This window comes from Antennarius striatus, chromosome 7 (genome assembly GCF_040054535.1).
Source record: "Antennarius striatus isolate MH-2024 chromosome 7, ASM4005453v1, whole genome shotgun sequence".
Taxonomy (NCBI): Eukaryota; Metazoa; Chordata; class Actinopteri; order Lophiiformes; family Antennariidae; genus Antennarius; species Antennarius striatus.
Window position 1 is genome coordinate 9397501 of NC_090782.1, and position 12720 is coordinate 9410220.

General features: G+C 39.4%; 1 protein-coding gene across 1 annotated transcript in view; it reads left to right on the forward strand.

The window, feature by feature from the left end:
- Positions 1-3504, forward strand: part of st6galnac5b (ST6 (alpha-N-acetyl-neuraminyl-2,3-beta-galactosyl-1,3)-N-acetylgalactosaminide alpha-2,6-sialyltransferase 5b) — a 14062-nt gene extending 10558 nt beyond the window's left edge. The window contains exon 5 of the mRNA XM_068319585.1: positions 1043-3504. Coding sequence (XP_068175686.1) covers positions 1043-1286 — 244 coding nt within the window. The 3' untranslated portion in view covers positions 1287-3504. The remainder of the gene's footprint in view (positions 1-1042) is intronic.
- The last annotated feature ends 9216 nt before the right edge of the window (positions 3505-12720 follow it).

The window sequence follows — 12720 nt, forward strand, 5'->3', positions numbered from 1 at the left end:
TAAATTCATGACCACAGTTACCTGTGGCCACAATATCTATCCTTCTATCTATCTGTCTCTCTGTTTGTCTCTGTCTGTCTCTCTGTCTGTCTGTCTGTCTGTCTGTGTCTGTCTGTTTTAATCAATTGCATTTGACACTGAAATGTAGAAAAAATGAATTAACTCACTTTTAAAAAGAAGAAAAAGGGCAATCAAGGCTTTTTTTATTAATAAAACTTTTCAGAAAAAATTCTGTGACATTGTTAAATAGTACATTACATAAAGCTTTGATATAACAGGGTTTAAGATTCATGTAATATTCCCTTTATAAAACTATTGCTATTACATTTTCTCATACATATATTGTAAAGACACGATAAAATTTATTTACCAGGAAAGCTAGCAGCAACATCTGTTTTGTCCGATTTTTTTTATCCTCAGGATTCATGTTTCAGTTTGTCACTTCCTTTTCGAGCTAATCTGGCAAATAATGCATGAAGTAGATGTTAACTCTCCTCTCCTCATTCTCTACTCTGTAATTGATTGTGTGCGAACAGCATGGACGTGTTTCTACATAAAAATGTTCTCAATACTTCTTCAAGTGTCTTTAAGTGTCTTCCGGTCGGTGAACGACTGCTTGATACCAGTGGACACATTCATGTTAACATTTTACGATGCAGACGATATGGCACTAGCTCATCTGTTTAATATGCATATGTATCCTCCAGGCTATCTTTAAATAGAATAATGATTTACATGATAGTGTTCTCATGGGCATAGAGGACACTTTGACATATTTAGATGATCCTGGAGAAATCCAGCTCAGACTGACATCTGACTGAGTGTTCTGTTGAGCTGTAACTATCAGAGGAACAAGATGGTGCATAATGAAAGCAGATTCTTCTGATCTTTCTGTTTTTCTTTGCCATCTTCATTTTCCTCCCCGCTGTGACTCACCTCCTCTCTCCTCTCTCCTGCTCGATCATCTTGTAATCATCACTACTTCTAACTCCCTCCTTTACATTTTGTCTTTCATGCCTTTTCATCCTTCGCTCCCATTCAGATCCTCCTCCCGTCCCTCTGTGCCATATCATTACTACGAGCCCTCTGGGCCTGACGAGTGCTCCATGTATCTTACTCATGAAAGGAGTCGACGAGGAAGTCACCACCGCTTCATCACAGAGAAGATGGTGTTTGCAAACTGGGCCCGAACCCTCAACATTCACTTTTACCAGCCGGACTGGAAGCCTGCTGCTGTCATTGCCTCCACTAACAACTCATACAATCGAATTCCAGCAGGATCCTGACATTCATTCAAGACATGATCTCCAGAATTGTAGAAAATGTATGTGAGCAGTGTGCAGCTTCCCTCTGTGGGCGATATGGATGCACCAGACAGTAATGGGACATAACGTGTAACTGGTTACATACTGTAAACTGTTTTGATGCTGCAGAAACTGTCTTCACAAAAAAGTAGGATAACATCTAAGCAATATTTTGGAAGTTTCGTTATAATAGGATGAATTTAATACAGGAATCTTTGTATGGGTCTTGGTTGAACTGTGTTTTTAACTTTGTGTGGAGCTGCTTTAATAACACGAGCTGTCAGAGAGGCAATGAAACGGCACACCGCTGCAATAAATTGCAGTAGGACCGATTCATGTCTCTAAAAGAGAGCAGAGATACTGGGTTCATGCTGTCATTGTTTCTGTGAATGCGACAGCTTTATCAACCCGAGGAAGAGTTTTTACTCGTACACAGATTTAGTGTTTTCAAAGCTGCTTGAAATATTTTTAGAGTTATTATCTCAATTTTGGTAAGACTTTGTTTACTGCTTCATCACTTTCAGCATTTTCACAGGATCATAAAGCTGATGAGCCATGCAGTGAAGTTATGGGAACGAGTAGTGGAAGTTAGACTAAGGGCAGAAGTGAGGATTTGTGAGCAGCAGTATGGTTTCATGCCAAAAAAGATGCAGTATTTGCTTTGAGGATGTTGATAGAGAAGTACAGAGAAGGCCAGAGGGAGCTGCATTGTGTTTTTGTAGATCTGGAGAAAGCTTATGACAGGGTGCCCAGAGAGGAACTGTGGTATTGTGTGAGGAAGTCTGGAGTGGCAGAGAAGTATGTTAGAGTGGTGCAGGACATGCATGAGGACTGTAAGACAGTGGTGAGGTGTGCTGTAGGTGTGACAGAGGAGTTCAAGGTGGAGGTGGGACTGCATCAGGGATCAGCTCTGAGCCCCTTCTTGTTCGTTATGGTGATGGACAGGCTGACAGACAAGGTTAGACAGGAATCTCCATGGACTATGATGTTTGCAGATGACATTGTGATCTGCAGTGAGAGCAGGGAACAGGTGGAGGAGAAGCTAGAGAGGTGGAGGTTTGTCCTGGAAAGGAGAGGAATGAAGGTTAGCCGCAGTAAGACAGAGTACATGTGTGTGAATGAGAGGGACCCAAGTGGAAGAGTGCGGTTACAGGGAGAAGAGATCAAGAAGGTGTAGGATTTTAAGTACTTAAGGTCAACAGTCCAGAGCAATGGAGAGTGTGGAAAAGAGGTGAAGAAGCGTGTACAGGCAGGATGGAACGGGTGGAGGAAAGTGTCAGGTGTGATAGAAGAGTTTCAGCTAAAATGAAAGGAAAGGCGTACAAAACTGAGGAGACCAGCGATGTTGTTTGGTCTAGAGACAGTGTCACTGAGGAAAAGACAGGAGAAAGAGCTGGAGGTAACAGAGATGAAGATGCTGAGGTTCTCTCTGGGAGTGACCAGGAAGGATAGGATCAGGAATGAGTACATCAGAGGGACAGCACATGTTAGAGGTTTTGGAGATAAAATACATCAAATTGCAGGTTATAAGTTTTTAAACAAATATATATATAAACTTCTTTTGCAACTTAAGCACCTGTGATCTATAAATCTCTCATCACCTCCCTTTAGATTTTGCCCTACTTGATGCCAGTGAACAGTGATTTAGTCAAAAGTAGCCATGGACTGTACGAGAAAATAAAAAAAAAATTGAACTATGAGATCACAGCTGCATTTGTAGATGTTGAAGTAAGACATCATGCGTTATTTGTTGGAGCTTCTCGTCACCACTGCAGCGAGTGAGAGCAGGACAGACAGACCGAACAGAGGCTAATATTAAAAAGGAAGGACCCTTCCAAATAATTACATAACAATAAAACTGCTAATTCTTCACATATTTCATCGATGAGTTTTATCACACTGCTCATATACTGTAAGTTATGTTAAGTTCACCATATGCTTTGACACATACGTGCAGCAAACTGTCATACCATTACATAAGCAGTAAGAAAATCACATCACACAAAAAGGAAACCCTTTATAAATAGATATTTAGAGGGGATTTCTCCTCCAGAAACACATCTACTCAGTCCTTCATCAAAATTGACAGTTCCAGATGACATTCCATTATTACTCATGACTGATAGCGTTTAGGATTTATAATCAATAGAGGAAAGTTAAATGTAAAAAAATGGAATGGAACAATAAGGCAATAAATGAGAAACAATGTGGATGTTTTTTGAGTCCTTTAGACACTTTAAATCATATCAAATATTAAATAAATCCAATCATCCTGATACCATGATGAACTAGATATGCATAACTCACAGACATTGTCAACTCAGGCATTTTTGGCAACATTTAGAATTATTTTTCACAACTATAAGCTGTGTGAAACGAGCCTGGTCCATGTCTATAACAGACTGTTTTTAAAAATCACAAATGTAATCCCTACAAAATCGAATCCTAAATCATTCTTGCTCTGAAACTGATGGCCCCTCTGAAAAATTTGTCAGATATTCTAGGCTATGATTTGTCCTGTTATTAAAGCTAAATCTCAGGATGAGCCGTCGAACTACTGAATAAGTGAAATACTACTATATGAATACAAATGACTGCATCAAAGTGTCCTAATCCAGCTCTGCAGCCTCCTGCCTCAGTCTGCTCAGCACAGAAAGGGGAGCAGGTTGTTAGTAAAGGGTTATGTGGAGCTATCCAACCATATTTTCAGGTTGATGGAGCAGCAAGAGGTAAAAACGGGCTGTCCAGCATGAAAAACTGAAAAAAAGCATCGACTGCTCCCTGGCTCTGTGTTCATTTGGGTTTTCTATGAGCTCGTACTGAAGTGGAATATCAATGTTATGATGTTTTCGAGCATCCTGAGTAAAGCCCATGCAGTGCTGGTATGTCATGCTTACCGGCTGCCCTGCAGATCTGGGCTGTGTGCCCTGCACTCCAATTACTGCCTCTGCAGGTAGAAATGTTGGAATTTAACAGCTTTAAAGAAAAACCTGGCAGAAAACCTGCTGTCTTAAGCACATGCTGGAAGCACTATTCGTATTTGTGTCACGTTTCAAACCAGAGAAAACGCTCAGATATACTGAAGTTCTTTCCTAATTTAGATCTGTATACAGCATTTAGTCTTCATGTGTTGAATCATTCTAAATTTAAATTTGCCCAAATTCCATAAATCGCATAATGAAAGGAACATTGTGGGAAACACTACTGATTTCAAATATACTGTATGTATAAAAAAAACTCAACAAAAAGACATTTAAAATATGTGGGTTCTCATTTATCCAGCTCATGGTTATCCATAACTTTTAAAAATCATTTGAAATATCAAGCCTTGATCTGCCTTGAAGGGAGCAACAGCACCTCCTTATACTGATTTTAACCAGAGATTAATTCACGTAGCATAATTTTTCATTTCAGTCTCATCAAGAGACATAATTCCAAAACTGCTGATTATTAATTTAGGTTGCTCTGGTTCCAACATTTTAGTATTTTTATTTCATACACAAAACACAGAGAAGTATACAGTATACTGTATATACTGTTATACTATACTGTGTGCCTCAAAGTTCTAGATTACGATCATTATTCTGTATTGGACTTCATTTGATAAAACTTGAATATTACTTTTTAACGAGTTTTCAGCAGCATTAAAATCCCAAATCAATTCAGCAATTTTCAATGTGATAAAAATCAAAAATATATGTATACAAAATCATTATTGATCACAGACATATAACTAGGTATTCATTTAGAGATTTCTTCATGATGAAGCTCTCGTCACATTTCAAGCATATATCAGATATCCAAATCATCTCAAACTTTGAAAATATTTTGTTGGTGATAAAAGATATTTTCATTTAACCATCTTACTACAAATATATGTAATGCTTTTGCACTGACATCTGGTGGCCTCATGAATCTCAGCATTTTATTTTCATAATTCAAAACCCTTAACCTGCAAAGAGCTACCTGTCTTTGGTAAATTGATTTTGAACATTATACAAGTGTACTTTAGGTCCATTGAAGTAAAGGTTACACACACTGAGAATGATTAGGAGAACAAACTGAATTGTTTTCTGCTGTTTTCAGGTGGTGCTGCATTCTCTATCACCAGTTGACTGTTTTATACTTTACATCACCTTTTTTTTTTAGTAAAGGTGAAATTTTCTGCTTAGAGCTTGAATTTTTACTTTGATCATACAGTATAGCTAAAAAAAACAGACAGTTTTCTGTTGTCTAATAGAATGAAAAATTGAGTGATCTGTGGGCAGCTATTTAGTCTAATACAAAGCATACACTATAATCAATGTCCTCTCCTGTTGCTTTACTCCTGCAGCAGCACAGATACAGTAAGTGTGACAGCATGGAAGAAAGAAAATGAAAATGATTTTAAGGGCATGCAAAAGCACACCTTATAATAGGCAATATAAATGTTCAACCATTGGCCTATCAGCATAAAACAAGAGGAGCAAGATGTCTTCTCTCTGTTGGAGATGCCCCAGATAGGTAGGCAGGTAGGTCGGTCAGTCGGTTGGTCGGTAGGTACTTTAGATATGGTAGATACTTTATTAATCCCGGAGGAAGTTTAGTATGGTGAAGATAAGAGCAAATGAGTCATAATACTGTTTTGTCACCAATACTGAATTCTAATTATATAGAAATTATACCTCCAATTCACCTACAACCTATACCAATAAAGGTACTTTTGGGGGAGGCTCTTTGCTTGATTTGCCCATGAGTTTAATTTTGATTTCTTCATTTGATCTCACTTTTGATATAATTGGACACTAAAAATCTTTGTGTTTTTTCTGCCTTTGCATTCTCTATATATAAAGAGAGGGAGCTCTTCCACGCTGCACCAATAATACAGTAACCCCTAAATAAACAAAAGAGAGAGGGCCTTTACAATATTTTTCACAACAGGGTTATGAAATGATGATTGTTCATCTGAGTGTTAAACCATCTGTAATCCCACCAACAGATGCTGTTAAACTTCACACTGGATGCGTTAAAGGCCTGTTAGTCAAATATACATTTACATCTTGTTGGAGAACAAAAGACCTGTTCCTTCCTGCTGCACCAAACAAAAAGTCCTCGCCTCACCCCACAAACTTCATCAACACTACATACTTGTCTTAAAAATTGTATGTGTTTTTGTCTTTGTTCTCTCATTTTACATTTTATAATAATTGATCACATTTGCCAGTAATACTACATCCCAATGATTAAATGGATTAGTGCCATCGTTCCATTTTACATGTCAGAGAGTAATGGTACAATAATATTATCGGCAATATACTAACAGAGCTGTGACATGGAATTTTAGATGTTGATGAATTGATAATTCAATAAAGTGTTCATGATACATTTTATGTGTATTCCAGTGAAACTGACTGTTGCATAAATTGAATACTGTACTCTGCATCAGGCCAGAGGCAGAATGGCTTCATTCTGCCTCTGGCAAGAGATGTGTGTCATGTCTTGTAATGATGACTTTGTGGCTTTTTAAAATCTGCAAAGTTTCCCTTTTAAATAACTACATTTTGAATTTGAAAATATCTGACTGATGTTATTCCTTTTGGTAGTTAAAAAACAAAAAGCTTGTCAGACAGAATTAGAATATTGTTGTAATGAATATTTGTCTACATAACTCAGTGCTCAATGAGATTAGAGTATGCTTTCTCTTTGCCTCACACATCCTCTCTTACCTCATCTTGACACAGAATCTACAGTTTCTTCCTGTACGTGTCCTGATAAAGGAACTTTCCACCATCTGAAAAAGTTGTTTTCAATCTTTACTCTGTACATATCTGCTCTCCTGTTGTACTCTGTCAACCATTAATGGTTTCATTTGACATTTTTGAACAAACATTTTTCAAACAAACATTTTTAATTGCTTTTGGAAGGCATTGAAGTTTGATCCCATCATCTATGTGGTGCTTCAGGAACTCCAATGAAATAATCATTAAAGTGTATCTAATTAACTAAACAGACTTTAACACTCCTTTATTAGCTTAAAACGATGAAATAAATAAACATTGTCAGCCTCACAGTGTGATAATCCCAAAATAGGTTATAAAATCATTGATGAATCTTGACATACCAATGGAGAAGATATAAGAGTGAACTGAACCATTCGAAAAAACTCATGCCGCAGCTTGAAAACGAGCTTTCAAGAGACATCGCCATATTGGGCCTATTCAGAAGAAAAACAGCAAATTAAAAGGGCTAAGAATACAAATGAATATAGATGTAGAATGACTGAACAAGGAGTTTGTCCATTCATTGTATCCTGTCTTAAGTAGCTAGCCTGTAGGGCTACCAGTGTGAACATACAGTAGATGTAAATGGTGTGATACCAAGTCAACCACAAAAACACATATTTCCGGTTTGGATTAGTTTAGAGATGCAGCATCACTTAACATGACATCATCTGGGTTAACTTCAATTGAATCAAGGAGTTACACCAGGTCACAGAGTCACATCCATGTAATTCTATACCAAAAAGCATTTGCTTGTTGTGGAACATGAATACTACATACAAAAGAACAGTAAAATATACTTGAATATGTAAGTAAATCTTGGTCCTATATGAAAGATTTACTTATCAAATTAGAGATTTGAGTCTATGTTGGATTTGTTCAATGTCAAGCTGAATGATCTTTTTCACCTTAAATCCATAGGTTTTGGAGTCAACATCAGAGATTTTCTTTCAAAGATCTATTTTATCTGCAACCTGCTGTTTCGTAATCTGTAGAAATGTCAGAAAGTTTTAATTTTTAATCTCTCAGTTGAGATAAGTGATCAAATAGGCTTTCACTCTCTATGTCCGTGGCAACGGTGGCTAAAGTGGTTCTACGATGCTCCTCACTAATCACAGCTGTATGTCTCACGATGGATCAGACTGTTTGTTTTTCTGCAGGTCATTATGTTCTCTACAGTCGCTGAACATGGTGCCAGCTTAATGTTCAAGCTACTCAGAAAAGAAGTCATTGTGCTTGTTGCTCTTTTTCCACTTCATAATATGGTTGTCACATCTCATTTAGAGACTAACTGCAAAGCCTGTTCAAAAATCAAAGGCAAATTACACGTAACTCTTGCTGGCAAAAGTTGTGAAAAAAATTATTTGTGTTGTTTGATCTGAAATATCACAACCGACTCCGTTTCAACAGAAGAAAACAAATTGTGGCAGATCTATCTGTCAGATCCCATTGTTTAATCTGAACCCAAGTACTGTTAAAACAAACACCTGACAGCTTTTTGATCCTATCCAAAAATATTCTCATTGATCTGCTTTCATCTGTGGGATCAGTGTATGTCGTTAATGTGATTGAAATGTCCTGTGCTTCTTCAGGGAATACGTACTCTCAGATTAGGGGCAAAATATCTTACATCATTGGCATGCAAGGCTGTGGAATTCTGTTTTGGTATTCGTAATCTCCAACTGGTGAACCCCACCGACTTTGGTGCTCCTCAGAGTTTACCACATTTATATATGTTGAATGTTCTTGACTTTTGAGTTACATTAGGTCACTATTTGGAATAAAATATGATTGTCTTCTTGTTTTTTGATATTGAAAATGAAAAAGTATGTTACCACTGGCTTTGCTCCCCTTCGGCAGTTTATCTGAGTGTTGTGCCCTCTAAAAATCAGATTATAGGTTTGGCATATGGGACTATCATCCCTCTGGTTGTCCTGTATAGATGATGTCATAGTTGTCATTTGATGCACAGCACAGACAGTAACGACACTGTTCAGTCGGTTAAGAAGCAGCTTGTACTGTACGTGGGAAATGCGACAATTTGTATGGAATGAGAATGTGCAGATTGGGCCTTGGGCTGTCCTTGGCTTAATTTGCGGCTAGAACACATTTTGCAGCTCACTCCACTGGAACCAGAACCATTAGCAATTTGCAAAATGAGGGAAATGTTTTTGTCAGGGACAGACTGATTAAAGAACTGATGAGAGGGACAAGATGAGCAAAGGCAGAGGAAAAGTACTTTTGATACCTGCAGCTTTTATGACGGGGTGTTATTTGTGATTAGGCCTACATAGACGGAGCTACTGGCAAAAAAGCCTGCATTATGGTTTATTTTCCCATCTCGCTCAGGCTGCTCTCAGCTCTATCTGAACTCCACTGAGGCAACCAGTCTATCAGAGCAGCCCCATTTAAAGCAGCCAACAAAAGAATGTGATTACACTCCCATGCTTGTGCTCGCCACGTTTTCTCACTGACTGCTCCGCCACAGGTCATTGCAGTGTACAGTAGCTCCTTTAAGACACCACAAGCTGAGGCGTGATGTCAAGGTTTCATCAAGAATCACCTTGTCTGAATAGAGACTGTTTTTACTAAATGTGAAAGCTAAGAAGAAGACTATACAACTATTGAATATAGTTCTGATATTCAATAGCTGTCATGACTAAGTTGATTCATGTTAATAAATTGTATAAATATGAAATCAAGCCGTTATAAATTGGCATTCATATATTTCTACATCTGGTCACATACTTTTACCTATACTCGTACAATAGACATAGGTGCCAGTCCGAGTAAAGACGCTGTTGGAGAAAGGTTCATGCAGAAAATTAAGTTTCGGGGATCAAAATAAGTCAGCAAGCCCTCAAAACACCATGTTAGAAAACATTTAAGTCCTCTGGGGTGGTGCAATAACTGTGATGTTTTGTAAATGACTCTAACACTTTCATAAACTTTGTACCATTCAGCTTTTAAAGTTTGAAGTGAATACTCCACAAACACTTTTTGCAGGAAGTCACTGCAAAACACAGCAACACTTTCACATAGAAGAATAATAAGATTTCCTTTTAAACCATGACTTCAATAGATTTTATTATTTTGTTATTACTGTATAGCTTGAATCTATTCAGGATAAAGTGCTTTACATATCACTTCAATCAGGCAGCTAACTAAAAGTGGAACCTTCTTCTCAGCTCTGATAAAATAACTTCTCTGACAAATCTTGGCTTTAAAGCAAATTTCCTTCACAGCTAAGGAAGTGCTTGAGCCCAGTCCTCAAGCTTGCATAAGGAACCTTTTAAAACAGATTGTTATGTTTTCTCAGAAAAGAAAATGTCAAGAATTAAATTGAGTTTATAGCATAAATAAAAAACACACTGAAAATCAATATGGGTAGAGCTGTGGAGTGGGCAGTGTGAGCAGGAAATAAAAGAAAATCCAATAGCACTGCAGATGATCTACTTAACACTGAGCCAGTGGAGATGGAGCTCGATGGAGCTTGATGGGAGATAACTATACTGTATTGTAAAATGTGTTATATATTCCGAGTACTGTTTACAGAAGATAAATATTCTGTTAAGCTTTCTGGGAAATCACAATTTTAGAAGAGCAGAGATTAACTCTCTCGAACAAGTGTTGTGAAGAATTCTCTGCAGTCTGACACTACATCCATGTTCTTATGAGTGATGATGCTTTTTGATTTGATGCATCAGTTCTTCAATTCGTGGGGCAATGCCACTGATTTCACACATAAAGGTGTGTTTCAGGCGGCACGGTGGCGCAGTGGTTAGCGCTGCCGCCTCACAACACGGCGGACCCGGGTTCGAGTCCCGCTCTGTGTGGAGTTCATATGCTCTCCCCGTGTCTGCGTGGGTTCTCTGCGGGTTCTCCGGCTTCCTCCCACTTCAGGTTGATTCAGGTTGATTGGCCGTCCCAAATTGCCCGTAGGAGTGAGTGTGTGTGTGCATGAATGTCTGTCTTTGTGTGTGGCTCCGCGGTGCACTGGCATCGTGCCCGGAGTGTCCCTCGCCTCATGCCCTATGCCAGCTGAGATAGGCTCCAGCTCCCCGTGACCCGCTATTGCGGATAAAGCGGCAGAAGATGAATGATAAGATTTTGGTAGTGCTAGTGCCTAGTAACAACACAACAGTACTGGTGAAGAGGAGTTCTGCCCAGCCTGGTGAGAGTACCGCTGCTACGTGAGGACGAGAGGTTAGCGGCACAGTGCTAGGGGACCAGAGAAACAAGAATTCCAAGTGACTGTGAGGTTCAAAAAGAGATACTGCATGACATCGGATGGGGAAAAAACTCCAGGGGTGTCCATGCCAGTCCAAGTCGGAGGAGAGTCAGCTGCATCATCTGCAGTGAGGGGAGATCACCTGTTAAATCTACAGTCACAATTAACTGTTTGGGTTATGCAACGCGCCAGCAACCTTTCAACAATGAGTGATCTTGTTTTCCAAATGGTCCTGGTATATTGGGATGACCTGCTAGTGTTTTCACACACTTTTGAAGAAACACCTGGTGAGACTGGAAACAGTCCTAAAGAGGTTAAAGGAGACAGGTTTAAATGTGAAAGTGGGAAAATGTCACTTTCTTCAGTCTGAGGTCAAGTTTTTGGGTCAGCAGTTTTCAGCTAGGGGTGTAGGTACTGACCCAGATAAGATCAGTGCAGTGAAGGCGTGGCCCCCTCCAAATATTGTAAAAGAGCACAGATCCTCTTTGCGGTTCAGTAGTTATTACATGAGGTTCATTAAAGCGTTGTCACAGGTGGTAGGACCTCTCCATGAAGATGTAAATGCATGTGGTAAAGAAAGGTGCCCGACTCCTCCTTCTTTTCCTTTCGGCTTTTCCCTTCAGGGGTCGCCACAGCGAATCAATTTCCTCCATCTAGCCCTGTCCTTTGAATCCTCTTCACTCACACCAACTATCTTCATGTCTTTCCTCATTACATCCATAAACCTCCTCTTTGGTCTTCCTCTAGGTCTCCTGCCTGGCGGTTCAAAACTCAGCATCCTTCTACCAATATATTCACTATCTCTCCTCTGGACATGTCCAAACCATCTCAGTTTGGCCTCTCTGACTTTATCTCCAAAACCTCTAACATGTTCTGTCCCTCTGATGTACTCATTCCTGATCCTATCCATCCTGGTCACTCCCAGAGAGAACCTCAGCATCTTCATCTCTGCTACCTCCAGCTCTTTCTCCTGTCTTTTCCTCAGTGACACTGTCTCTAGACCAAACAACATCGCTGGTCTCACCACAGTTTTGTACACCTTTCCTTTCATTTTAGCTGATACTCTTCTATCACACATCACACCTGACACTTTCCTCCACCCGTACCATCCTGCCTGTACACGCTTCTTCACCTCTTTTCCACACTCTCCATTGCTCTGGACTGTTGACCCTAAGTACTTAAAATCCTCCACCTTCTTGATCTCTTCTCCCTGTAGCCTCACTCTTCCACTTGGGTCCCTCTCATTCACACACATGTACTCTGTCTTACTGTGGCTAACCTTCATTCCTCTCCTTTCCAGGACAAACCTCCACCTCTCTAGCTTCTCCTCCACCTGTTCCCTGCTCTCACCGCAGATCACAATGTCATCTGCAAACATCATAGTCCATGGTGATTCCTGTCTAACCTCGTCTGTCAGCCTGTCCAT